The 27,679-nt window shown below is 39.9% G+C and overlaps 1 protein-coding gene across 6 annotated transcripts in view; it reads left to right on the top strand.

The window, feature by feature from the left end:
• RBPJ (recombination signal binding protein for immunoglobulin kappa J region) overlaps nt 1-26,736 on the top strand; it is a 96,125-nt gene extending 69,389 nt beyond the window's left edge. For all 6 annotated transcript variants that reach the window (XM_073342343.2, XM_073342342.2, XM_073342344.2 and 3 more), the window contains 8 exons: nt 1,494-1,659; nt 2,713-2,887; nt 6,354-6,491; nt 6,698-6,810; nt 10,259-10,399; nt 19,508-19,663; nt 20,687-20,790; nt 20,974-26,736. In XM_073342343.2, coding sequence (XP_073198444.1) covers nt 1,494-1,659; nt 2,713-2,887; nt 6,354-6,491; nt 6,698-6,810; nt 10,259-10,399; nt 19,508-19,663; nt 20,687-20,790; nt 20,974-21,289 — 1,309 coding nt within the window. In that variant the 3' untranslated portion in view covers nt 21,290-26,736. The remainder of the gene's footprint in view (nt 1-1,493; nt 1,660-2,712; nt 2,888-6,353; nt 6,492-6,697; nt 6,811-10,258; nt 10,400-19,507; nt 19,664-20,686; nt 20,791-20,973) is intronic.
• The last annotated feature ends 943 nt before the right edge of the window (nt 26,737-27,679 follow it).

Below are 27,679 nucleotides of genomic sequence, written 5' to 3'. Positions count from 1 at the left end.
AAGCCACGAGTCTGTATATGATTTTGTTTTGCAATATAATTCAGTATTTTTGATGCCCTTATTGTAAGTTTTAGTTTAAAAGAAAGTTGAAGTGTTGCAGCCAGTTTGTTCTTAAAATGGGTTTTAACTTGTTTTCTGGTGGTCTTTATCGCCTCCTAGTGTCCTTTGGCAAAAGCTTTTCTGTACAACATAAACTGAAAGTACTTGCATTTGGCAATATGTAAACACCCGCATTTGCTCAGTTGTAAAGACTGAAAATAATATAGATACGTAATACAGTACATGACATTGTAACATATTTTCAAAGCTTGAATTGACCTCAAAAGTTAAAGATGCTTTCCCCCTTTTTCTGTAGATAATTTAGAAAGCAATACTCTTTTAAGTCATTACAATTTGAGGGCTCACTGGGGCAGCATATTATTTGTATTTATTTAAATTATTTTAATAGAATATAGTAAGTTTTGTCCTTACCATAGTTTTGTCATAATTTCAAATTTAATTTTACAGAGGTTTATTTTAAAAAAGAAAGTATTTAATTTAGATTTTAAAAAATCTGATTTAAAAATATTTTTAAAGAAAATCAGAGTTTTATCCACATTGTCAGAAAACAAGTCTTGTTTTCATTTGTCATTGATGAAAGGATGTAAATATAACAATAAATACTAAGTGAATATTTTAGAGTGGTTTTTCTGAAAGGCTTATGTTTTTATTATTTTATCTGTCAATCAAAGCTCTTAATATCTCTACACCAACTTTACGGTCCTTAGAGTAGTAGTGGGCAACCTGCGGCCAAAATGCAGCCCATCAGGGTAATCTGAGTGCGGTCTGCGAGACATTTTGCCGACTTTCACTGTCTGCAGACACGGCCCCACCGCAGCTCCTGGTGGCCGCGGTTCGCCATTCCCAGGAAGCTACACACACAAAGATGAGAGTTGCCAGAATAAATTGCATAAAGGAATCACGTTTGTTTAATTTTAATTCATAAACTAATTAATAGATTCATTTGAGAAAATCCTCAAAATTCAGTTTAGTCATAGATTATATGCTGTAAATTTGGAGGAAGATACAATATACTTTTTATGCAAAACAGAATTTGCATCCTGGCTTAAAGTGAAACTCTCAGCCCGACCGTAATTGAGGGGTTGCAATTGTGTGTGTGTGTATATATGTGTATGTGTGTGTGTGTGTGTGTAACCTACAAATACCCACTCAGTGTCATTTTAAGACCCAATACTTACCAGGGCTCTATTTAAAAGCTCTGAATATCTCCCTTCCAAGAGTATAAAGCTCCTGATTTTGCTCTGTACAGTTGCAAGATGCCATATCTTTAATCTGTCTCCCCCTTTATGCTGTGATGGAGGGCTTTTGTTCAAATATCAAATGCTAATTTGGCTAGGAATGTTTTGTATTGCCGGGACAAGACTCAATTTTGTCACTTGTGTGCAAAGATTTTTATAAAAGCTGTATGTAATCTGTAAATTGTTCATCTTCAGGTTTTTTTGCCCCCCACCATGTGTGTACCTTATGGGCAGTGGATGGAAGAAAAAAAAAGAACAAATGGAACGGGATGGTTGCTCTGAACAAGAGTCACAACCATGTGCTTTCATTGGAATAGGAAACAGCGACCAAGAAATGCAACAGCTGAATTTGGAAGGAAAGGTAGAGCCCGTATGATAATTACTCCTGCAGATTACAGCATGGGACATTCTAACCACTACTGTCTCCTTTCAGCAAATGCTTTCATGTTGTGTTTATTTTCTGATCACTAACTAGTTATTGTGGCCCATAAGACATTAGGGTGGGGAAGGTTTGTCAATTGGTAAAGAGAATGAAATTATTAAGTTTCTAAGCAGGTATAACAAATATTTAAAAGGAGGGAATAAAAATACTTTTAAAAGAATTGATATAGTATTTTGCTAAATGAAGAGAGATGTTTTACAATAATGCAAATTACTATGGGATGTTTTCTTGTGCCATCAATGAACTAAGATAGCTAGAATAAAACTAAACAATTTATTTGAGCATAAGCTTTCGTGAGCTACAGCTCACTTCATCGGATGCATACCGTGGAAACTGCAGCAGACTTTATATATACACAGAGAATATGAACCAATACCTCCTCCCAGCCCACTGTCCTGCTGGTAATAGCTTATCTTATAAGCTTATCTTATCTTATAAGCTATTACCAGCAGGACAGTGGGGTGGGAGGAGGTATTGTTTCATATTCTCTGTGTATATATAAAGTCTGCTGCAGTTTCCACGGTATGCATCCGATGAAGTGAGCTGTAGCTCACGAAAGCTTATGCTCAAATAAATTGGTTAGTCTCTAAGGTGCCACAAGTCCTCCTTTTCTTTTTGCGAAGACAGACTAACACGGCTGTTACTCTGAAACTAGAATAAAACTGACTGTGCATAGGTTTATGTTGTTTGTAGGTGTTGCAAGCACTATTTCAGTTACCTTGTATTTGCAATGTAGTTCCTTCACTGATGCTGTAAATGTCTATTTTACAGTGCTCTTCATGATGTACGCTTTAAATAATTGGAGCAGGATTTTGTGATTTCAGGGAATGTGGTAAAGAAAAACATTTGGGTAGGCGTTTTTAAAGATGAATTCCGCCCATATTTTCTGATTATTTAGTGTGGTAAGTGTTTCTGCTATCTTGAACTAAAAGTTTATCTGAAAAAGAAACAATAGTTTATTCTAATCTACAGAACTATTGCACAGCCAAAACATTATACATCTCTGACTCAGACAAGAGAAAGCACTTCATGTTATCAGTAAAAATGTTCTATGGCAATAGTGACGACATCGGTGTGTTCCTCAGTAAACGGATCAAAGTCATCTCCAAACCTTCTAAAAAGAAGCAGTCACTGAAAAATGCAGACCGTAAGTATTTAGTGTGCAGGTCTTTACTTTATGTGGTGATATGTTTGACCTCACATGACTTTCTTCTTGTATGTTTGAGGCTTGATTGGAACTAAAAATAAATACAGTGGAATTTTTCAGATTTACTGTAATGTATTTAAGACCTCTGCACACTGATGTATTTTACAATATTCCCCTTTATTTACCTGGCTGTGCTGTAAATGAATTGAATATGGCTAGCATTCGCAATATAGATTAATAGTCTTAAAAAAAGTCCTTCAGCAGATTTCCAATCATGGATCTGAATACCTATACACAGGCTTGTCAAGAACTTCCTTATCTCAAAGTTCTAAGTTGTTGATTCGAGCAGGTCAGGACCCTTCCTGCTGAGGTACTTAAGCTACCTCCAGTAGTCAACAGCAAAGGCGTTGCTTTAGGAACATTAGTGATTAGCTCCATATCACCCCAATCAACTCTGCACTTCTCTGCATCGCTCTCAGTCTCTCACTATCTTTCCTCTCATTGATGTCAATTTTATTTATAAATGTATTTTGTGTGATTATCTTCAAAGTATTGACTTTTATTGGCGTTTGGGACTCTTCATGTTGTTGATTCTCTAGACTTTAAACCCAATTTTCTTGCTCATTCTGGAACGCCTGTTTTTTGTTTTGTAGCTCTAGAATTCTTGGGTACTGATGCATAACTGAAGCACTCCAAGCTATAATCTCCCTTGCTTTTTTCCCCTCAGAGTTTTCCTTGTCCACAATTGATGCATATCAGACACTGTGTATTCCCTTTTTCTTGATCCGTCAGATTCTCTCGTATTCAAATATTGTCGTCTAATCTTCTCCAATCTCAGAATCCTGCATTGGGATTTCCAGACTAGTTCATTGGGGTGCAAGGCTCAGGAGAGGGAATCGGTGTAAGTGGGGAAAGCTGAAAGACCCCAGTCCCCCAAACCAACTTGCAAATGTGCAGTTAAAGTAGCAGATGACTTCTTGAAAACTCCCTACCTTCCCTCTTGCCTGTCTTTGTGGCCGAATGTAGTTGGAGGAGCAGTTCATAAGTAGAGATCTGCAGATGAAGGCAGTTGTCTGCCAGCCTAAGTGTCTCTTCTCTGCTCATGTGGAACTCATCTTAGCCTTAGATGCACCGGTGGACATCCTTCAATACTAAAAGCATTCACTTTTCTGATAAGTGGGGGAATATGGAGAAGGTTAATTGTGCTGCCAGAAAGGAAAACAAAAGAGGGTGCTGGATGAGAGGAAAAGTGCAAAAAAAATACAGAAGAACAAAAAAAAGGAATGAGAGAGGGGAGGAGAAAAGAACAAAATATACAGAAAAGGGAAAGTAAGGAAAAGAAATGAAGAGAAGTAAGGGGAAAGGGAGAAATCGTAGAAACTCTGTCAGAGCGTTGTGGAAAGGAGCACGCAGATGGAAGGTGCCCACTGCTCCCAACAACACAAATGGGTCTACAACAACCAAAATGACTGGAAGTCACGACGATAACCATTTCTCAGCACATAAGTCAACACATGAGGTTGCACTGTGTTTTTCTTTTTTCCCTTCTCTTTTTTGCTCAAACATGCTCTGAAATGCAATTTGATTGCTCCACTAATGGGGAGTCACAGCTACTGTTTTGTGCCTTGGAAGGGCTGTGATTTATGCCTCCAGAGACCATCACAAGCCGTGAGGTACCAGAATGTTTACCTTAAAGCCCTCCTGATCCTTTCCAACAGTTCTGTTGTGAAACTGGGCTAGGAAGCCTTAACGGGTATGTCTACCTTGCAACTAAAAACCTGCAGCTGGCCCATGCCATTTGCCTTGGGCTTGTGGGGGTTGGGCTAAGGGGCTGTTTAATTGTGAGGCAGATGTTTGGGCTTGGGTGGGAGCCCAGGCTCTAGGACCCTTCAAGGTGGGCCTACCCTGCAATTAAACATCCCTAGAGCCCAAGCCCAAGCCAGCAGGCACGGGACAACTGCAGGTGTCTAATTGCAGTGTAGACATATCCAAAGACTTCAGCCCCAAGAGCCAGGGTTAACATCGGTCTTGGGTCAAGGTCCTATAGTTCAACCTGCACTCACTCTAACAAAACATTCATCTAGATCAGCTGTGTTGTTCTGGTGCCCATTACACTGTTGAGTTGGGACCCATGGTCCAGAGCCGCAAGTGCAACTAGAAATAGTCTTGTTGCTGTGTGAGTCTCACCAGTGGGCCAACATTATGCATTGTTGACTTATGTTCTTATAGCCAGTCTTGCAATTCTGGTGGCTTGTATTGAGCTTTCTTTGAAGGCAAATACCACGTAGAACAGGGGTGGGCAAACTATGGCCTGTGGGCCGAGCCGTTTTAAGCCAGTCCACGAACTACACCATGTGGCTCAGGCCCACTCTGGCTGGGGTGCTGGGTTGGGGGCCTCACCACATGGCTCGGCCCTGCTCCTGCTGGGGTGGAGGGTCGGGGCCTCACCACGCAGCTCCTGGAAGCTGCGGCATGGCCCAGTTCCAGTTCCAGTGCACTCCAATGCCACTGCTTCCAGGAGCTGCTTGAGGTAAGTGCCAGTCGGAGCCTGCACACCCTGAGCCTCTTCCCAGGCCCCAACCCCCTGCCCCAGCCCTGATCCCCCTCCCACTCTCCAAACCCCTTGATCCCAGCCCGAAACAGCCTCTTGCACCCCAAACCTCTCATCCCCAGCCCCACCCCAGAGCCTGTACCCCCAGCCAGAAACTGCACCCTTCCTGAACCACTGCCGCAGCCCTGATCTCCCTCCCGCCCTCCGAACCCCTCGGCCCCACCTCAGAGCACCCCAACCCCAATTTTGTGAGCATTCATGGCCTGCCATACAATTTCTATTCCCTGATAGGGCCCTCGGGCCAAAAAGTTTGTCCACTCCTGGTGTAGAAGAAAGATTGCACTTAGGTGGACTCTGTCCTCAAAGAAATCTGAAGCATTCAGTAAGCAGGTTTGTGAGGGATTATACTCTGCCAGACTCGCTGAACCTTTTGTACTTGCAAGAGAGAGAGATCTGAGCAAATCAGAGAGTTGAAAGTTTCTGTAATTTTGTACAGTTTTCTTCCTTTTTTTAACTGGTCATCATCATTTTCCTTATGCTTGAAAGGAGCTGGGCACTCAGAATAGCCTAAGTATTTCAGTAGGGTGGGGCAATGCAACCTCTGAGTCCAGTGGTTTAGAACTATGAGCTAAGGGGCTTCCCACAGTGACAGATGCACTGGTCCAAGAGTGGCAAACTACCAAGAATTTATAGTATCCTCAAAGAACAGCAATTATAGCTAAACAATTGACTTTTATAATTGTGACTGTTTTCCAGAGTGTCACAAATGTGTTCAATTTACAAAACGTAATTACAGATTGGTGAGGGAATTACTGTCTGAACCAGTCTATTATGCATCTGTTTGTTGTTTTTATTAGTGTTGCATTATTAAAAACATTTTTACAATATTAAGTAAGTCTTTATTTTTTCTTGCAGTATGTATTGCGTCAGGAACAAAAGTGGCACTATTTAATAGACTTCGATCCCAAACAGTTAGCACCAGATACTTGCACGTAGAAGGAGGTAATTTCCATGCCAGTTCACAACAGTGGGGAGCATTTTACATTCATCTCTGTAAGTAAAAATAGCAAACAAACAAAAAACACCCCCCAGAATACAAACCTCCAGTTTTATTCCCTTTTAATCAATTTTCAAAGTAAAGATTCAGTCTTTGTGTGTGTGTATATATTTGTGTGTAATATAGTAACATTTTATGCCCTTGACATCAAGAGAGAAATTAGTTAAACCATTTAACATAGAACTTTGTCTGCTTTATGCAGTGGATGATGATGAATCTGAGGGAGAGGAATTCACAGTGCGAGATGGCTACATTCATTATGGACAGACTGTCAAACTTGTGTGTTCAGTTACTGGCATGGCACTCCCAAGACTGGTACAGTTTAACTTCTCCAATGCTATAGCTAATTTGTAATATACTAATTAGAGTACCTAGATGCAAGTTCATGTGCTGATTAGCACATATTTATTTTTAGAAGAAATGCCAAATTGGCTTTGACTTTTAAAAGCTCTTTTTTGCTATTGTTTTATTTTAAAAATGTTCATTTTAATATGATATTTTATCTTTATTTCTGTTTTGCTGTAGAATTATTTTCTTAGTTAAGGATAAGGTGTAAAAGCATAAACTAAACAGAAGGCATGATAGACAGATCAATCAAAATGCTAAATGTAGGTTACCCTGTGAGCTTTTCAAAAAGATAGATCTAGCTTAGCAATGACAACAAAGGTGCCAGGGAATTAAAGCAAGTGAGCTTGTGATTAACTTTAAGCATGTGAGTAGTCTCATTCAAGCCAATGGCACTTCTCTTGTGCTTAAAGCTGAGTGGTTTATGTGCTTTACTAGATTCAGATCTAAAATCACTCTGTATATTTATGTGCCCTGTTACAGGCAAGTAGAATATCATGGAATCATAGAATATCAGGGTTGGAAGGGACCTCAGGAGGTCATCTAGTCCAATCTCCTGCTCAAAGCAGGACCGATCCCCAATTAAATCATCCCAGCCAGGGCTTTGTCAAGCCTGACCTTAAAAACTTCTAAGGAAGGAGATTCCACCACCTCCCTAGGTAACGCATTCCAGTATTTCACCACCCTCCTAGTGAAAAAGTATTTCCTAATATCCAACCTAAATCTTCCCCCCTGCAACTTGAGACCATTACTCCTTGTTCTGTCATCTGCTACCACTGAGAACAGTCTAGAGCCATCCTCTTTGGAACCCCCTTTCAGGTAGTTGAAAGCAGCTATCAAATCCCCCCTCATTCTTCTCTTCTGAAGACTAAACATCCCCAGTTCCCTCAGCCTCTCCTCATAAGTCATGTGTTGCAGTCCCCTAATCATTTTTGTTGCCCTCCGCTGGACTCTTTCCAATTTTTCCCCATCCTTCTTGTAGTGTGGGCCCCAAAACTGGACACAGTACTCCAGATGAGGCCTCATCAGTGTTGAATAGAGGGGAACGATCACGTCCCTCGATCTGCTGGCAATGCCCCCACTTATACATCCCAAAATGCCATTGGCCTTCTTGGCAACAAGGGCACACTGGTGACTCAGATCCAGCTTCTCGTCCACTGTAACCCCTAGGTCCTTTTCCGCAGAACTGCTGCCAAGCCATTCGGTCCCTAGTCTGTAGCGGTGCATGGGATTCTTCCGTCCTAAGTGCAGGACTATGCACTTGTCCTTGTTGAACCTCATCAAATTTCTTTTGGCCCAATCCTCCAATTTGTCTAGGTCCCTCTGTATCCTATCCCTACCCTCCAGCGTATCTACTTCTCCTCCCAGTTTAGTGTCATCTGCAAACTTGTTGAGGGTGCAGTCCACACCATCCTCCAGATCATTAATGAAGATATTGAACAAAACCGGCCCCAGGACCGACCCTTGGGGCACTCCACTTGATACCGGCTGCCAACTAGACATGGAGCCGTTGATCACTACCCATTGAGCCCAACAATCTAGCCAGCTTTCTATCCACCTTGTATCAGTATACTATGCAAAGTAATTTTAGATGATTACTGGCACTGAACTTATTTAACCATATATAACAATAAGAATACATATATTAAAAAATTGCACATCATCATTACTTTGTGCCTATGAGCAAAAGAAAAATTGTGTTTTGGTTCTGTAAGCTTAAATGATAGTAATCAATTCTGCCTCAATGATTGAGAAAGGGCTGTTTAGGGCTTTTTTAACAAGCTAATTATAGATATAGGAGCACTGAATGCCCACAAATAGCCAGCCTGGGAGGCATTAGTACATAACTGATTATAAACCTTCCCTTTATTTAAGTTTCCTAAAACCATTGATCATTAGCCCATTAGGGACTTCACTATTATCAGTCTTTTTTATGTGTAATCTACTCAAATATGATGATGGTGACAGAATAAAACTCTGACAGATTTAGTTCCAGCTCTATAAGATATCCCAGCATGAATATGTTGAGAATTTGTCTCTACAACAAAATTCAGTTGGAGAATGGAAATGGTCTGCTGAGGGCAAAACTTTTGTTTGTTTTATCTACTGAAATGGTATAAAATAATAAAACCTCACTTTGTTAAGCTGTTATAGCAATAGAAAATTCCATCATTTACCCAGTTTCTAGTTTGATTCAGTATACATGAAAATCAGGGAAAGATTCTCTTTGACCGTAATAGGTTCCATATTGCGATATGACATCATGATTAGCGTGATTGCTGGGCCAGCCACCAGTTGGAAAGGCGCCATCATCTGCAATTCCAGAGACCTCTAATGGGGAAGGGGAAGTAAATTTGCATTTACCATGACATTTTACTTTTTACCCTTGCAGTTGGGAACATTCAGCACACACCCTTACAATTCTTTTTATAAAGTATGTTTGCAGGTCACCTTTAATTTTATTATATTGGCTATAGGGTTTTAGGCGAGAAACTAAATTTTTTTCATAAAATTTCTGAAGAAAAATGTAAACCTTGAAAATAATGTTGCTAATAATTCCATTTATCGTCGTTAGAAATCCCAGAGGACATGGTTGGCTTTCTGATTAGCGGCTTAGAAATCTTCAAGCACTATGGCTGCTGCTTCTGCTGCTGATGCATAAAATGAAGTACTAAACTTTTTTTCTAGAAGTTGAGTTAAAATTCCAAGCTTCAGATTCCGTCGTCTGTAAGGGAATAATTATATTTTAAAATCAAATACTATAACTTTTTAGAATTACAACAGTAGGTATTTTTATGCTGGATTGTCAAATATAGGAAACAGCCATCCTTTACAGGTGTACTGTACAGTCATGTCTTAACTAATATTTATCATGACCAGCTGTCAAGAGATACACTATTATAGTGTTGCATTTGCAAAACTATAGATAATGATGTGTTAATACTTTTACCATAAATCCCTATTTTGAAAGGTTTAAATTCAATAAGTGGCCTTTTATGCTGCAGTTGGCTATATCAGTTGTCAATCCTGGAGGCATTTGCTTCTGTAAAATTGTGTATTGATATTTGACCAGCTGCTCTTCTGCATCAGGAGACCAAACAAAAGAAATTAGATTTTGCTGGTTTCTGATGCTTTTTTCCTCTCTTCTAGCAAAAAAGTTAAAATATATGCATGCAGCACAAACTCACTTAGGACTCTGAAAAGCAGAGAAGCCTTCATATCTGTCCTTGTTTTAGAAATTGCAGGGAGTTTTTGATCAAATGTTTAAAATTAAACTTGCAAATGTATGTGTTAAAATGTCTCTTGTTACCGTACCATTGATGTAAAATTGCCAGACGTAAATGTATAATCTCTGATGTAAATAAAACATAGATTGCATGGTTCTAACTGTATTTCTTTGTGTATTTTTTACCAACAGATCATTCGAAAAGTGGATAAACAGACAGCATTACTGGATGCAGATGATCCAGTATCGCAGCTCCATAAATGTGCATTCTACCTTAAAGATACTGAAAGAATGTACTTGTGCCTTTCCCAGGAGAGAATAATCCAGTTTCAAGTGAGTTATTTAAACAGATTGTGCTAAATGAGAAATGTAATCAAGTTTGTTTCAAAAATATCTGGGAAGAACATTTTTGGTCTCAGCAGTCTTTGTTTTTAATAGAAATTGGTATAGGAAGTACCAAACTTTATTCTTCCTGTTAACTCTGTTAAATTTTCTTTTCTTTCTCCAGTCTTCTGTATCAGACTAGACTCTTGAGTTTTATAGTTCCTCCCAGTCAATAAATGGAAACAGAACATTAAAGCTGTAGATTATGTCATTCTCTCACATATAAGTGTCTTCAGTTATTCTGTTCTCCAGTAGGTGGAGAAAATTATTCCTAGCAAGCTGCTGCATCACGAGTGAAAAAGCAGACATTGGAGGCCTAACAGGAGCCTTGTTACATAGGATGTCTGCAGCTGATCAGGCAGCACAAATGACACACTGACATGATCCCTCAATCTCATCTGATATGGTGAACCACTCTTAGCAGGCGTTTAGTGTGGCTGTCCCCTACAAGGGAACAAGATTAGGGCCAAATTTTGACTCAGCTGAGCAAGACCTGCCTCTACCAGGCCTTGGACAAAAACTTCCTTCCAGTATAAGGAGGGAGCAAGAAGACTCAGTCCTGGCTTTGCCTCAGAAGGCTTGATCCTTGCCCTGAAGAGAGACAGCGGTACCATGAAAGAATCTTAAGTAGCTGGGAGAAGCCCCCTCGAGTGTCTGGAGGCGTCCCCAGCACGAACTATCGCTCAACCTTAAAGTGTGTCTTCTAGGCAGGAACAGTTGTAACATCAGATCTTATCCATTAGGAAAACACATCCTCCATCAGGAAACAGAAAGCCAAGAAACACCAGGAATGCTTAGAATCAGCTCCCTGATTATACCTCCCCTCACAGAGCAGCCGGGGGAGTCAAGAGAAAAAGCAGCTCCTGCTGCTGTGGAAAGTTGCTTTAGAGTGCAGTACATTCAGCCTCCCTGGAAAATGCTTGTGGGGACTCAGAGACACCCTACCACTGTAACTATTCTTGCGGCACTCATCAAGCTCAGTCAGATCAGAGCCAGCTCTTCTCAGGGGTAGGAACAAGATTAAAGAACAAAACCATCAACTCTTCTAATTTCTCTCTTGAGAATGGAGGGGGAGAACAAAGGAAAGGCTACCATCTGCTTCCCCTCCCCACTGATTAAACCCTGCTCAGGCTGCACATGGGCCTCTTCCCACTTTCATAAGAACATAAAGGCTGTCATACTGGGTCAAACCATGGTCCAATTTGCCCAGTATCCTGTCTTTGACAGTGGCCTGTACCAGAGCTTCAGGGGGAATGTACAGAACAGGGCAGTTATGGAGTGTTCCTCCCTTGTCTTTCACTCCCAGCTTCTGATGATCAGAGGTATGGGTTGTGTCCCTGCCAGTTATACTTGTGGCCATCACAACATATGGTGGCAATGAGTTCTGCAGGTGTTAGGTGTATGGAAAAAGTACATTCACTTGTTTGTATTAAGCCTGCTGCCTGTTAATTTCATTAAGTCACCCCTGGTTTTTGTACTATCTGAAAGGGTCAATAACATTTATCTATTTACTTTCGCCACACTATTCGTGATTTTGCAGACCTCTATCAGATCCCCCTTCTCCCCCGCCCTTAGTCATCTCTTTTTCTAATCTGAACAGCCCTAATCTTTTTAGTCTCTCCTCATATGGAAGCCATTCCATACCCTTGATCGTCTTTGTTGCCTTTCTCTTAACCTTTTCCAGTTCCACTATATCCCTTCTGAGATGCGACCAGAACTGGACTCAGGATTCATGGTGTGGGCACACCATGTCTTTATATGGTGGTACTATGATACAGTACAGACCCATTTATGCGCGAATTTGCTTAACGGGTGGTAGCACCATGCCTGCCAGTGCTATCTATTTAACACGCGAGAGTCGTTAACACGCGGTGCAGGAACTTGCTATGTAGCTCTACAGATTTGTTCACTAACTCATTGACGTAGAAATCGACAAAGTGCGGAGTGGAAACGTGTTGTACGTCTTTACCGATATTGGTAAAGACGTATCACGCACGCTTAGTCATTGTCACTCTAGAGAGATATATAATCTATAGTAGTTATATAGTAATTACATTAGAAAATTTTAACCATAGGCCTAATATAATCGCAGAGGGCAAGCGTCAGCGTTCCTACACCATAGAAGAAAAGCTAGCTGAAATAAATCGAGTAAATAGCGGAGAAACCCAGGCCAAAGTTTCAAAAGATATTGGGATTACCAAATCTACTCTCCGAGGATGGCTAAAAAAAACTAATTTAAACTGAATGGCTTTGTACAAAATATCGATTCTGCCGCAGGGCTTAAGCGAAAACCTGTGTGCTATTCAGCAAAACCCACACTAGATAAAGCCATGCGCATGTGGTTTGCTCAGGAAAGGCTGAAAGGAATGCCACTAAGTGGGCCAATTCTTCAAGCCCAAGTGACAAAATTTGGAAATTTAATGGGGGATGAATCATTCCAAGCCAGCAAGGGGGTATAAGTAGTTTTAAAAAACATCATGGCATAGCACAGGTATTGATTTCTGGAGAAAACCAATCAGCCGCGAACGTGTTTACCACCAAGTTAAAATCAGTTTTACAAAATGAAGAGTACCACAAACAACAACTTTATAATTGTGATGAAACAGCTTTATTTTCAAAACTGCTACCTGATAAGACTTTAGCCTTTAATTATAAGACACAGAAAACAGCTGGATTTAAAAAGATAAAAGATTGTGTGACTCATAGATTCATAGATATTGAGGTCAGAAGGGACCATTATGATCATCTAGTCTGACCTCCTGCACAACGCAGGCCACAGAATTTCACCCACCACTCCTGCAAAAAACCTCACACCTATATCTGTGCTATTGAAGTCCTCAAATCATAGTTTAAAGACTTCAAGGAGCAGAGAATCCTCCAGCAAATGACCCGTGCCCCATGCTACAGAGGAAGGCAAAAAACCTCCAGGGCCTCTTCCAATCTGCCTGGAGGAAAATTCCTTCCCGACCCCAAATATGGCGATCAGCTAAACCCTGAGCATATGGGCAAGATTCATCAGCCAGATACTACAGAAAATTCTTTCCTGGGTAACTGAGATCCCACCCCATCTGATATCCCATCAAAGGCCATTGGGCCTATTTACCATGAATATTTAATTACCAAAAGCATGTTATCCCATCATACCATCTCCTCCATAAACTTATCGAGTTTAATCTTAAAGCCAGATAGATCTTTTGCCCCCACTGCTTCCTTTGGAAGGCTATTCCAAAACTTCACTCCTCTGATGGTTAGAAACCTTCGTCTAATTTCTAGTCTAAATTTCCTGGTGGCCAGTTTATATCCATTTGTTCTTGTGTCCACATTGGTACTGAGCTTAAATAATTCCTCTCCCTCTCTGATATTTATCCCTCTGATATATTTATAGAGAGCAATCATATATTACTTTTTTGTAGTAATAAGTAGTAATAAGACTGGCAGCCATAAGCTTGCCCCTCTTCTCGTTGGCTGCTTTCATAACCCTCACTGCTTTAATCACCTCAGTAGAGCCGAAACTGCCAGTAATATACACTAACAGCAAAAATGCTTGGATGATGAGACACATTGTCGATGACTGGTTGCACAACAGCTTTGTTCCAGCTCTTTGTAAGCATCTGCGGTCGAAGAAACTCAAAGCCAAAGCACTTTTGCTAATTGACAGTTGTACAACCCATCCTCCAGCCGAATCACTGGTATCGAGCGATGGAGAAATTCAGGTGCTACACCTACCATTCAACACAACATCAAAAATTCAACCTTTAGGCCAGAGCATTGTTCAGATTTTTAAAAACAGTTATCGATGGGAGCTTATTTCGGCGATCGTGTCTTATATGTCTTCAGGCATTTCCGAATTCCTGAAACAGTTAAACATGAAGGAAATTATTTATTTAGTTAAAAAAGCTTGGGACGGAGTAAAACAAAAGTCCATTGAAAACTGCTGGATGAAGGCTCTCAGTGATGCCTTTTCTGTCAAAGATGGCTCAGACTCGGAAAACTCCAGCAGTGGCACTGATTCAGAGCCAGACTTTGAAGGATTTTTGGAAGAAGATGTCCTACAAACATGCACGCAGACAAAAGAGGATAAAGGTAAACTTCTCTTTCAAATTATAAAGGATTTTAGTTTGGATACATCGCTGGAAATCATTACTGAGTGGCTGGAGATGGATGAAGATTGCCCGACTTCAGAATTTCTGTCCGACGAAGAAATATTAATGGGCTGTGAGGCTACATCGGACCACGAAAGTGATGGCGAGAATGTCGTTGAAAAGGTCAAAATTTCGCCCAGAGAAGCCCTTAGTGCTGTAGAAACTGTTGTAAGATTTATGGAAGAGCAAAATGCAGAAAATATTGAAATCATTCATCTGCAGCAAATGACAGACTTCATAAGAGAGAAAAAATGCGAGCCAGAAAGAGCAGAAAATAACTGTGTTTTTTTCCTAAGTGAATCATAGACACTTTTTTCAGCCTGGCCCTCTTAACCCACAGTCCATTAACACGCGGTTGTGACTGCTTGACTCCCGACATCCGTGCGTAAATGGGTCTGTACTGTACTTTCTGAATTATTTTCTATCCCTTGCCTAATAGATCTTAACATACCGTTAGACATTTTGACTGCTGCTGTGAATTGAGTGGAAGTTTTCAGAGAACTATCTACAGTCACTCTCAGATCTGTTTCCTAGGTGGTAACAGCTAATTTAGAACCCATCATCTGGCATTTTGTTGTTTAGTCACCCAATTTAGTGAGACCCCTTGATTACTCTTTGCAGTCTGCTCTGGGCTTAACTATCTTGAATAATTTTGTATCATCTGCAAACTTTGTCACTTCACTTGCCCATCCCCTTTTCCAGATTATTTGTGGAACAGCACACTCTCTTCTTGCGGGCAAAGGCTCTGTGGAAAAGAAGCCTCTGCATTTACAGAGTCTCATCTTCACCTGCTTCTTCCTACCCAATCAAACGTGAGCACCAGGCTTCTTATTCCAGAACTACAGCCCAGATTCTATGGAGTCTTTCGAACTCTACCTTCTATAGTTTAAGAACAAGCAGAAATGAAGGGAGCATCTTAGCCAGCTCCTTCTACCTGCCCATTACAGAGAGGAAATCACTGAGCATGTCCACTTAGTGGACATAGTGGAGTGGCGTGAAAATAGCCAGGGAGAGAGAGAGAGGACAAAGCAAAGGAAAGGAGACTGGAAAATCAGCAGGTCCATCTGGATCCCTAAGATCAAGAGAAAGGTGAACTTTGCATATTTAAGCAGGACCTGCCAATGCTCTTTATGAGGATGGCACATATTTTGGAGCTGCAGGAACTGTTGGCCAGAAGCTGTGCCAGGGAGCTTTCCTAATCTGATAGGACCCTGCAGCTGCTGACCATCCGCTCCTATGTCAGAAAGAAGACTGACCATCAGCAGACCCTAAGCATGGCGTTAAAGGCTCTCTGTCCTCTCAGAGTGTCAGATGTGGAGATGATCATTGAGAATCAAAAGGGCAGACAGTGCCAAATGGGGGGTAGCAAAGAGGACAATAATTCCTGTGGAAGAAGGATTAGCTATTAGGGCTCTCCGTGACAGAAGTAAGGCATCCCTTAAAAAAGATCTTGTCAGATCTCAGGCCTGTCACTGCAAGCTCCAATTTATGCAGCGTGTCTCTCCCAGGCAAGGGCAAGGTGGCTACAGAGGTAAAGCAGGTATGCAGAGGCCAAAGATGAGGATGCTGAACTGATCTTGACCTTCCCATTTCTGGACCTCATACTCTCATTCATGTGTGAAACCAGATATGACAGTCTATTCATCTTCTAGAGCCGTGGCCACCTTAGTGGCAGGCAGAAGAATTCTGTGACTCAAACCATGGGTAATGGGCTCTTCCTCTAATGTCAGACTACCACCTGTGCACTTCAAAGGCAAATTTATTTTCAAGGAGAAAAGAGAAGATGTAACAGTCCTTAGCTGCTTCAAAGTAGTGAGTCCTACCCCAGCTGAGGCCCTATGGCAGGGGTTCTCAAACTTCATTGCACCATGACCCCCTTCTGACAACAAAAACTACTGCACGACCCCAGAAGAGGGCACCGAAGCCTGAGCCCGCCCAAGCCCCGCCACCGGGGGGGCAAAACCAAAGCCCCACCTCCCCAGGCAGGGGGCCTATAACCTGAGCCCTGCTGCCCAGGGCTGAAGCTCTCGGGCTTGGGACCCAGCAAGTCTAAGGCAGCCCTGGTGACCCCATTAAAATGGGGTCGCAACCCACTTTGGGGTCCCGATCTACAGTTTGAGAACCACTGCCCTATGGGCTCTAGGATTACAGTCCAACAGGAACAAATCCAGCACAACTAATACCTATAATTAGGGCCCTACCAAATTCATGGTCCATTTTCGTCAATTTCACAGTCCTAGGATTTTAAAAATTGTAAATGTCATGATTTCAGCTATTTAAATCTGAAATGTCACAGTGTGATAATTGTAGGGGTCTTGACTCAAAAAGGAGTTGGCAGGGGAGGGGTTGTGGTACTGCTATCCTTACTTCTGAGCTTCTGCTGGTGGTGGCGCTGTCTTCAGAGCTGGGCTCCTGGTCAGCAGCTGCCACTCTCTAGCTGCCCAGCTCTGAAGTAAGGATGGCATGGTATAGTATTGCCACCCTTACTTTTACCCTGCTGCCTGCAGAGCTGGGTCCTCAGTCAGCAGCCGCCACTCTCCGGCCATCCAGCACTGAAGGCAACAGCGCAGAAGTAGGGGTGGCATGGTCTGGTACTTCTGTGCTGCTGCTGGCATGGCGCTGCCTTCAGAATTGGGTGCCCAGCCAATAGCCATCGCTCTCAGGCCGCCCCACTCTGAAGGCAGTGCAGAAGTAAGGGTGGCAATACCACAATCCCCCTAAAATAATCTTGTGACCCTTCTGCAACTCCCTTTTGGGTCAGGACCCCCGATTTGAGAAACACTGGTCTCCCCTGTGAAAACTGAATAGTATAGGGTAAAAGCATACAAAACACCAGATTTCAAGGTGGGAGACCAGATTTCACAGTCCGTGACGTGTTTTTCATAGCCGTGAATTTGGTAGGGCCCTTCCTATAATTCAGGAAAAGGGAGGCAGAATCACATTAAAAAGATAGGCTTGAACCAGAGAAGAGGTAACAAACATCAAGGGTAGGCCCTTCAGGTTTTGAACAGTCAGGCTGAAGGTGCAAGTACCAGGCAAGAATCCCAGGGGAGAAAGCTGAGAAACTACTTCTATGCCTGGAAACCAATGTTTCTAGGTTCTTGAAGGCAGCAGATAAAGTGAGATTAGCCTCGTGGTTCTTAGCTAAAACTTGAAACTGGTGCTAACTCACCATTTTGAACCTTCTGAGGAGTATTTTGATGAGACGTGTGTTTTCAAGTCCTGTTCCTGATAAAAGCATGGTTATATCATACCTTGCACAATGGGGCTCTGATCTGGTTAAGACTCTGGACGCTAACCTTATTAATAATAATAGGAGCAAGAGGAGTTGTGGAGTTCCAGGAGTGGAGTTTTCTGAAAGCAGTCATGTGATTTTTCACCTGGTTGTGGTCATGCTGACAACTCTGCCTGAATTCAGGCTCAAGACATCATCAGTCTTTCACCTGAACTGGGAAATCACTCTAACCACATTTGGCCCTAGAATCATACAGGGGGAAGGCTACATTGCCTGGGCTCTATGGACTCAATAGAAAGAATAACAAAATTTAAGCAGTCTTAAAAGTATTTCATCCCACACCAAAATGTAAAGGTTGTCATGTGCCTCTGAACTCCTCATCAAATGATGGATTAGGGAATTAGTCAGAGTGTCTTTATGTTACAGCAGGAAAAAAAACACTAGAATCTTTTAAAGCTCTCTTTATCTGGTCAGTAGGATCTTCATGGGCAGAAAGAGCAGAAGTCTCTTTAATAGAGATTTGCAAGACTGCCTCAGGGCTTCTGCCCACATCTTTGCGAAAACATTGGAGAATAAGATTGCATTCACAACCTTTGTAGAAGGTTGTTACTGGCACTAGTAGTTTAATGGTAGTCCCATCCATACTAAAATGTTGAACTGCTTTGGAAAGTTCCAAGCACCTGGACTGGTACAGAAGATCATAGAAGGGGAAATTTTATTATCTTTTTGGAATCTTCTAGATCAGTTCACCTCCCATCTCCCTTGCTTGGCCATCTACCTCATTACTGAGAGTTTTAATGCCATTATTGAGTCAATCCCATGTTAAGATTTCTTCTTTTACTTACTGAACTTATTTGTTAATGATTATTGAATAGCATCAATCCAATTTTTTTGTTTGGTACGGATTTCAATGAATTCAACAGAAGGTTGACAAACTGCCAAATCTTTGTATATCATGGGTGTGATATCAAAAGTCTTAATGTTCTGTCTCCATCTGTTGGGTGGGAGAAACTATAACCCAAGGATCTAAAGTGGGTCAAATAAAGTAAATGTACAGATAAGTAAAATTTCTCCTTTTGTCACCTCTTTTGGATGTCTGACACTGAACCTGGACACTGCAGTGCAGCCACCTTCCCCCCACTCCCCTCCCAAATTAACAAAGCATTAACACAGAACCACTTAAGCATATGAAGTGACTTTTTCAGCTCTGTATTTCATTCAGTAATTGTACTTGTTCTAGTGCAATGGTTATCAACCTTTTCCATGCCATGACCCCATCTCATAACAGGAAAAAAAATCAAGATTTTCCCTCCTATTCAATCATTAAAAATAGTGAAGGGTGTTCCTCCTGGACCTGTTCACATTTCCCAAGTAGAACCCCTCTTTCGGTGTGAATATTTTTGTTGCTTATTTTGTGTCTTGTATGCTTTGTAAGGCTCTTGATGACTATTTTAGCACAGGAGGATGTGTTGCAAATTGCAATGCATTCCGCATTGTACAAGGGGTTGTTCTTTGACTACATTCTGTTATAGGAAGAGACACAGGGAAACTAAGTTGCATAACTTTGAAATGAGACATTGTGACCCACTTCCTCTTACCAATTCAGATTCTTCATTATTAGTTCTGGTGTGAATATCAAACTAATATACAGACCAAACTTCTAACTATTCTTTCTTAAAGGCCACTCCATGCCCCAAAGAACCAAATAAAGAGATGATTAATGATGGAGCTTCTTGGACAATCATTAGTACAGATAAGGCAGAATATACATTTTATGAGGGGATGGGACCAGTCCATGCTCCAGTAACACCTGTGCCTGTTGTAGAAAGTCTTCAAGTAAGTCAGTTGTTTACTTTTTCTGCTCTTGTTAATAAACTTTGCATTTACTATAGGGCTTCTCATCTGAGCATCTTTAAATACTTCACAGTCTTTAATTAAACTTCATGGTGCTCCTGTGAGATGCTGTAGGTAAGTATTATGTAACCAGTTTTATAGATGGGTAAACTGAGTCAAAGAGAACTTTAATAATTTGCCCAAGGTCACTTGTGAGTCAGTGGCAGAGTTGGGAGTAAAAGCAGAGTTCAGATTCCCAGTCTCTCCCTCTCTAATCACTAGACTGCATTTTCACACTTAGAAAGCGTCTTACAAACTCTCTTAAGCAGAACAATTCTAAACTAGTCCTACATTATATATCTGCATCCACAAGAGAGTGTTTTGTAATGTTAAGTAAAAATACTGTTTATAGTTCCATCAACTTTTAGCTATGTTTTTTCAACTCTGTTATGCAAGACAAGAACACATGCTTGATAAAGAGAACATCGACTTTGTCTATTTCTTAAGAATTGCTGCACTTCTTAAAATTGCCCTCTTTAATAAATCCTCAAAGATCTTTATTTTTGTTTATTTAAAAATTTATGTTGACTCCTTATCAATAACAACTAATTACCAATTAACACACTATGACTGAACCCTTCCTTGTTAACAACAAACCTCATTCTGTTTGAGAGAGGACTCAAAAGGTCAGCTACACAAAAGGTCATATCCTGTGTCCTGAAGTTCTTCCTACTTGAGCTTTGATGAACTACCAGGTGGTGAAGACGGTGCAGGCACTTGACACATAGATGCTTGCTGGCTATTTATATTTTGTGATTGAAATGGTCTTCCTTCAAGCGTTGCCATTCACTTCCGAACACCAAACCATTTGGAGCTATTTATCATGTGATTTCTCTTAACTGAGTTAAATTTGTTTGCTGCTTTTCTTAATTGGAAAAGAAGGAATAAACCAATGTTTATGGTACTCATATGTACTACAAGAGTAATTCCTTCTGATTTTGTATGTCTGGTTTATTTTCTCTCTAGTTAAATGGTGGTGGAGATGTAGCAATGCTGGAACTTACAGGTCAGAATTTCACTCCAAATTTACGTGTCTGGTTTGGGGACGTGGAAGCTGAAACCATGTACAGGTGCAGTATTATTTTCTACTACTATTTTTGGTGGGTGGAGTTCTGATTACAGTCGGTGTTGAAGTTCTGGCGAGTGTATATTGATTTTTGTTGTTTGCTCCATATCTCTTCATTTTCTGAGCCACTACCTTTTTTACTGAATACCTGCGTGGCAGCTAATATGTTGCCTTTTTCTCTTGTCAGATGTGCAGAAAGTATGCTGTGTGTTGTTCCAGACATTTCTGCATTCCGAGAGGGTTGGAGGTGGGTCCGTCAGCCAGTCCAGGTTCCAGTAACTTTGGTCCGTAATGATGGCATAATCTACTCCACTAGCCTTACCTTTACATATACACCGGAGCCAGGCCCACGACCACACTGCAGTGCTGCTGGAGCAATTCTCAGAGCCAACTCAAGCCTCATGGCTTCCAGTGAAACAAATACAAACAGCGAGGGAAGTTACACAAATGTCAGCACAAATCCAACCAATGTCACATCATCTACAGCAACAGTAGTTTCCTAACTACAGTGTTTGCTTGGACTTTAACAGACTTGCAAGTGCTACAGACAAGACAACTGAACAATTTTGTGGTTTCATGGGAAAACACCTTTCCATTCTGAGTGATATTATTTGAACTTTGTTACCTGCAAGTGCTGATCTGAAAAATAGAAGCCACAATAAAAAAAAAAAATCTGAAATGTATAAACTTTATTAAAATCTATTTTTCAGCTGTTTTTTTTTAAATGGGCAAGAAATTGAAATGTGGCTGGGATACAAGTTAAACAAACTAGAAAACATGAACATGACATAATTTTTACGGACCAAGGAACTTGTATAAGCTTTAGTATAAAAGGTACATTTTCACCATACCTTTTTTGTATCACAACATATAGTACACTTTTGTTACCAAATAGTTTATATTTTTTTTTCCTCTGAGCTTTTGCTCTGAAGTATATTCAGGTTCCAAGCCTGACCATGCTTGTATAATCTAATTACCATACTCTTCCAGTTTTAAAAAATAGATATATTTTTGGTCTGTGGCTGGAACTGTTCCTTTTTTTAAACTGAAGTCTTGTGACTTTTTATGAACTGAAATGGTTTTTATTTCAGCAAGTGGAACCTTGGAAAGGCCAGCATATTTTTTTTTAAGATTATATGAAGTCTGTGCAAAAGCTTTAAATAAAATGCCTCTGCCTTGCCTGCAATACATGCAATGTATGTTAACGTTAGTGCTCTGGTTTCAGTCGTTAATCGTTATTTCTGTGTTTTCCTTTTTTTAAAATATGTATTTATAGTGCTAATTCATGAGGGTCTAACATTACAGGAGTTCAAAATATGTGACATTTCAAACAGTCATGTTTATGATTGGTCACGTCACAGGAATACGTTGGTGTTTTGAAGGGTGGTTTTTGCCCCCTTCCCTCCTAAAAGTCAGAAATGTATCATAAAGTGTGTTAGGATCCATTCAGGTTTTTTCTAATCTTGTACATAATTTGTATGAAGTGTAACTTAAACATTTTATTTCAAAAGTGGAATGTTCCCAATGACTTCATTTGGCAGCATGTCTTCTGTCTTGTTGGCATGTGACTAATATCATGAGAAGTATTTGCTACAAATGGGATTGGTAGGTGATGCCCTTCATCATTATACAATGAGAGAAATCACAAAAAGCATGGTTTTTCTTCCTACTGTTCAGTAAATTAGGCCAAACGTTGGTGTAATCCTTGTATTGACGTGCTTTCATTGTGAAGTGATCATACCATAATAGTTAAAAATAAATTTTAGTACTTAGAAATGGGCAATTATAAGATTACAAAAGCACTGTCGTGAAGTCAGCTCCCATCTCTATTTCCAGGGGGTTTTCTCTTTCCCTGCGAACAATTAGTGCAATATTCGAGCCTTCTCTCCACCATAAATTTAAGGCTCAGTTTGACTCAGTTGATTTGTGTGACTCTCATTCTGAATTTGCCTTTTTTTATCCCTCTCTATGTAATTGATCGCTTCAACTGTATTTGAAAATATATCCCAGTGGCTCATTTGCAATCCCAGAACCAGGCATAGGCTTATAGGATGTAGTGTAACCTTTCCCTTCCAGGACAAGAATATAAACTCTATGAATTGCTCAACCTTTACCATCCCATGAAACAAGAGCCACAACTACTGTGTCCATGTGAACCTGTGGTTTACTACAGAGTATGGCCTGCAGGCTTACCCATTGACTATTTGAATAGATTTCCATTGACCACTTTAAGAGTTTCCAATTTCAGCACCAGCACCATTTTAAAGCACTGCTTCTCTGCAATATGTTTGTCTTCTCTGACGCTCTGTGCTACGTGTTTGCCTCAGCTGCTCGATGAACGTGTTGGTTTTGCATTCATTGAAAACTGAAGATAATGTGGTTAAGGGAAGAAATCCGTTGTAAAACATATTCAGTTAGTTGTTAAATCAGTGCCACTGTCCTTCTAAAATGTGCTTGTATTCTACCACAGGCCTTCTTATTAGCCATTTTATACTATGTAACCTTCCCTTGAACATTGTTACAAATACTGCCTCATCTCGATTTCAGTGGCCAAGGGCAGACTTCATTGTGGCCTTATCTCTGTTTTAAGCTGTTTACTGGCATTTATTTGCAAATCTGTTTACTTGTCTGTGTGCTATTTAATTTTATCTTGGTTGTGTTGACAGAAATCATTTCACAAGTTTTTGCTAGAAGTATGTTTGTTTTATACAGTACTGTTTAACTTATGGGCCTCAGGTTTTCTTCATTTATTAGCTTGAGGATTAAAGGAAGTGGTTAGTAATGAATTTAGTATAATATTAAAGAACAAACCATTACATACACAGCAGATAAAACCATAACAAGCTTTTTAACTTTCAAGGAATATTTTTAAATAGCTATTCAAACCATAAGAGGCACCTGCTTTTATATTACATTATTTTAAAATGTTTTTACATGTAAATGCAATAGACTTTTGTATTCAGTTTCTTTCCTTGCAATAAGTTTGCCCAATGGAGTATACACAATCTTCCTGGACTTTTAAAGAATCTAACAAACATGATGCATTTGGCCTAATTTTTGCCACTCTACATACCACAGGCTAGTGGGTGGAAAAGTACATTAAATTCCATTTCAGCAGTATCTGCTTATGTATAATTTTTAAAGCTCTTTTTGTTGGCTTTTTCCTGGACTTGTGGCTCCATTGTTTTTAGTAGCTAGTTAGTAACACAGGAATTGTCTTCCAGATCCACACTGTCACTAAGAAAGATGCTCAGTTGTAATTTAAGTTCAAATAACTTATTTTCTTGAACTCTTTCCTGTGAGTGGCTTTGTTACTTTTAATGGCATCAAGAGCTGTTGATCATCTTTCATGATATTCACAATATTCCAAGAATGCTAAAAATTTCTGTTAAACTACTTATAGAATGTTTCAATATGAAACTATAGAACTGTTCTACTGTAGCTGTTAAGTCTTGTCTTGTCTTATTATTTCTAAAAGTATACATAGAAATTGAGTCTGTTCAGAATGTTTTTATAGTTCCAACTTATTGGATGAGAAAGCAAGTTAAATGCTCAAAGCTACCTATGTTCTGTTTTTGTTTAGAACTGCACTTCAGAATTCAACACTAGTATGATATAACCTGCTGCTGACAATTTTCCTAATTTTATCTGAAGGCTCTCCGCATCTGTCTTTTTGTTAATGCTGATATACACTATTTCACTTCTGTCTTCATTGCACAGACTTATAAGTTACGTGAAAAGACATGAACCTAAAGAAATAAAACCATAAATACCCCTAATACAAATCTGACAAAAATGAAACAAGTGAGTTACCCACTTCAGACCAAGTAACTGTAGAGGTGTCAATTTTGGAACAAAATGCTCTGTAATTATTAACCATGTTATTTACTTTTTACTTTCAAAAGCAGCTGTGTGTATGATGAGTACTGAAAAAATGTGTACTTTCCTGTGCCAGGCGGTTGACTTTGTTTTCAAGCACTGTACTGTGGGGTTGAGTGGCAGCTTTGTTAGAAACAGTAATATATTGGGGTTTCTACCTAACCCTTTTAGGACTGAACTGTTTCCTCCCTTCATAAAGTGACAAAATGGATGAACAGTTCCAATTTTGTACACATTTGCCTACAGTCCGTACTGCATTTGTCCAGCTGTAGGCGCTATGCTTAGTTTTAGTTTGTTTCTTGAACCTTGCAGCAAGTGTATGCATTCAGTCCTTTAAGGGTTATATTTTACAAACTGTGCACCTGTAAAATTTCTTAGCAATAAGGTAGAAAATTGAGCAAGTTTTTACCATAATTTTGTAGAAAATTTGAATTGCTCAGTTCCATATTTCATCAAAACAATCTGCAATACGGGCAGTTTCAAGGAATAAATAAAAGTGAAATGTAAACTACGTGTTTTGTCCAGTGTGTGTAAGCGCATATAATATTTTATTTCAATTTTTTTTCTATAAGGTTTCAGTCACGATGAAATGTCATGTTACTGCTCCTGTGACAAACTTATTTTAACAGCTGTATGATGTTACTATATAGGGAGTAATATAATACGATCACATTTGTTGAAAATTGCTACATTTTTGCTGACATAATGTTAAACAAGAAATCAGGTTTGGTTTTTTTTTTGGCTTGTGAACAGTGAGGTCATCTGTGGAACCAGAGCAGCAGAAGACCAAGCCCAGGAGAGGAAAAGTCATCAATAGATGTGAGGCAGGCATCCTGGCTCCACGTAAACTGGATACGGAATGTCCACATAAAAAACTGGTTTCAAATCTAAACCTGTTTCTCTACAGCTTGTATAATTGCTGAAGTTAGACAAGTGACTGTTGTTTTTCCAGTAATGTACAAAAAGAACCGGTTCACTTTTTTGATATTATTTATTAAATAAGAAAAAAATGAACTGTGTTTATTTATTTAAATGTAGCAGCCTCACTACTACAACTACTTAACCTGTTTTATATTTCATCCTAGTCTGTAGTTGCGTTCTGTTTGGATGAGCATTTTTCAGATGTTGGTTAATAGCTAGGCTCATCCTTGAATATGTAACAAAGCTAGTTTGTGCCTTGGTTTTAGGGAGAACATGAACCAGCAAGTCCAAATGCTACAGCTGATTGAGTTTATCTCCTGTTTGGGCTGCAGACACATAGGATTAAGTCCATTATATACATAAAGATACAAAACTCTTGAAAGGAGATGAGGAATAGATGTGGCTTATGCACCAGAAAAAGGTTAGGAATGGCAGGCAGACACTGCACTCATTAACCGTGATGAGATTGTGGGAGGGACGGGAAAGAGGAGGCTATTGCTAGATAAGCAAAGCACTGCTAGGACAAAGACATAAACTGGAGTAAATTGGTAGAGGATTTTAACCATAGGAAATATTTTGACCTTTGGGATAGGTACAATTGAGTATTATCCATGTGAAAATGCTAGTTCAAAGTATAAGGTGAACAAACTGGAGAAAGTAGATACAAAGACTTGAACTTTGCTGGTCCTTACAGATAATGGGCCCACCACTTGAAACAGGGTTTCCCTTATTAAGGTAGAAGAAGACTCATGATGTGAAGGAATCATGTCTGCATAAATTGAGGAATGATTCCTGGTATATTGCAGCTGCACAGAGATGAAGGAGAAGGAAGAGAGAGGGGGAGAATGTGGCCTTAAGAATAGTCAAAGTAAGTGGCCCTCTTAAGGCACCACATCTCATGTAGTGTGGTTGGAACTACACTCGAACCACTGACTGCTCATCAAGGGTCTGATTCTCATTTATGTTAAAGTCCTTTAGGAAGGTCTGGAAGAATAAATAGACTCCAAAATGGATGTAAATTACACTTAAATCCACTTTAAAGCCCCTTTCCACTTCCATTGCTCCATTGCAGTTGATGATGGGGCGATTTGGAGACTGCAGAAATGCGGAAATTCTTTTGGACGAGGCATTAACAGAGATAAGACTGGTGGCACAGTAGGAAAAAAAGAACGGTGGGAGGAAATAGTCTAATACTTGTTTCAACTAGGGCCAGCGCTGTGGAAGAATACATAGTAGAAAGTTGGCAATGAACTACACAGATAAGAGGTTTAGATGTTGCTATAAAGAATATTATGCAAATATTTGGCTGGAGAAGCAGCATAGGAGTTAGAAATCGGATGCACTGTACTTGGTTAGACCAAGAGTCTTTCCAGTCCAGTGTCCTCTCACAAGCTTGACTAGTACCAGATACTTCAGAGAATGGTAAAAGAAACCCTAAAGTTGGTAGTTGTGGGAAAACCTGCCCCCAAGGAAGGTTTATTCGTAACCCCAAAAGTTACAGGTTCAGTTTAACCCTGAAGCATAGGATTTATATCCCTTCCAAAATTCTTTTTAATATTTACTATTATAAATCTGGTTATCCATGTTTTTTGTATGAGAGTCCACAGCCTTTTTAATCCTACTAAGGTCTTGGTCTCGATGAAATCCCATGGCAAAAAGTTTCACAGGCTAATCTGGGCACTATTCTATTGACATACAATACGAAAATAATAGCTGAAATATATTTTTTTTCTTTTTTTAAAGAACAACTGCTACTTAATACTAATTGAAAGATTTTGTCATTGTCTCCTTTTTGTCTTTTAATGAAACAGTTTGACTTTTGATCTAAAAGAGGTGTTCCAATCAGTACTAAAGTAGCAGCTGCCCTTAATAATTTTTAAAATAAATCAGAATTTGAACTATGATGTCATAATATGACATGTCAGTAATAGTGGAATACTACATATGTGAACTCCTGCCATTGACATGTAATGAAATGCTGTAAAATATTTTTAAAAATGTGAAAACCCATCAAATAAAACACTTAAAACATTTCAAAATTCCAATATGTAATTCAGAGTTTTCCAAAAGATGTAAATTTTCCAAGATGTAAA

Source organism: Lepidochelys kempii, chromosome 4, assembly GCF_965140285.1.
Source record: "Lepidochelys kempii isolate rLepKem1 chromosome 4, rLepKem1.hap1, whole genome shotgun sequence".
Lineage (NCBI taxonomy): Eukaryota > Metazoa > Chordata > Testudines > Cheloniidae > Lepidochelys > Lepidochelys kempii.
This window is presented reverse-complemented; position numbering and strand designations above follow the sequence as displayed.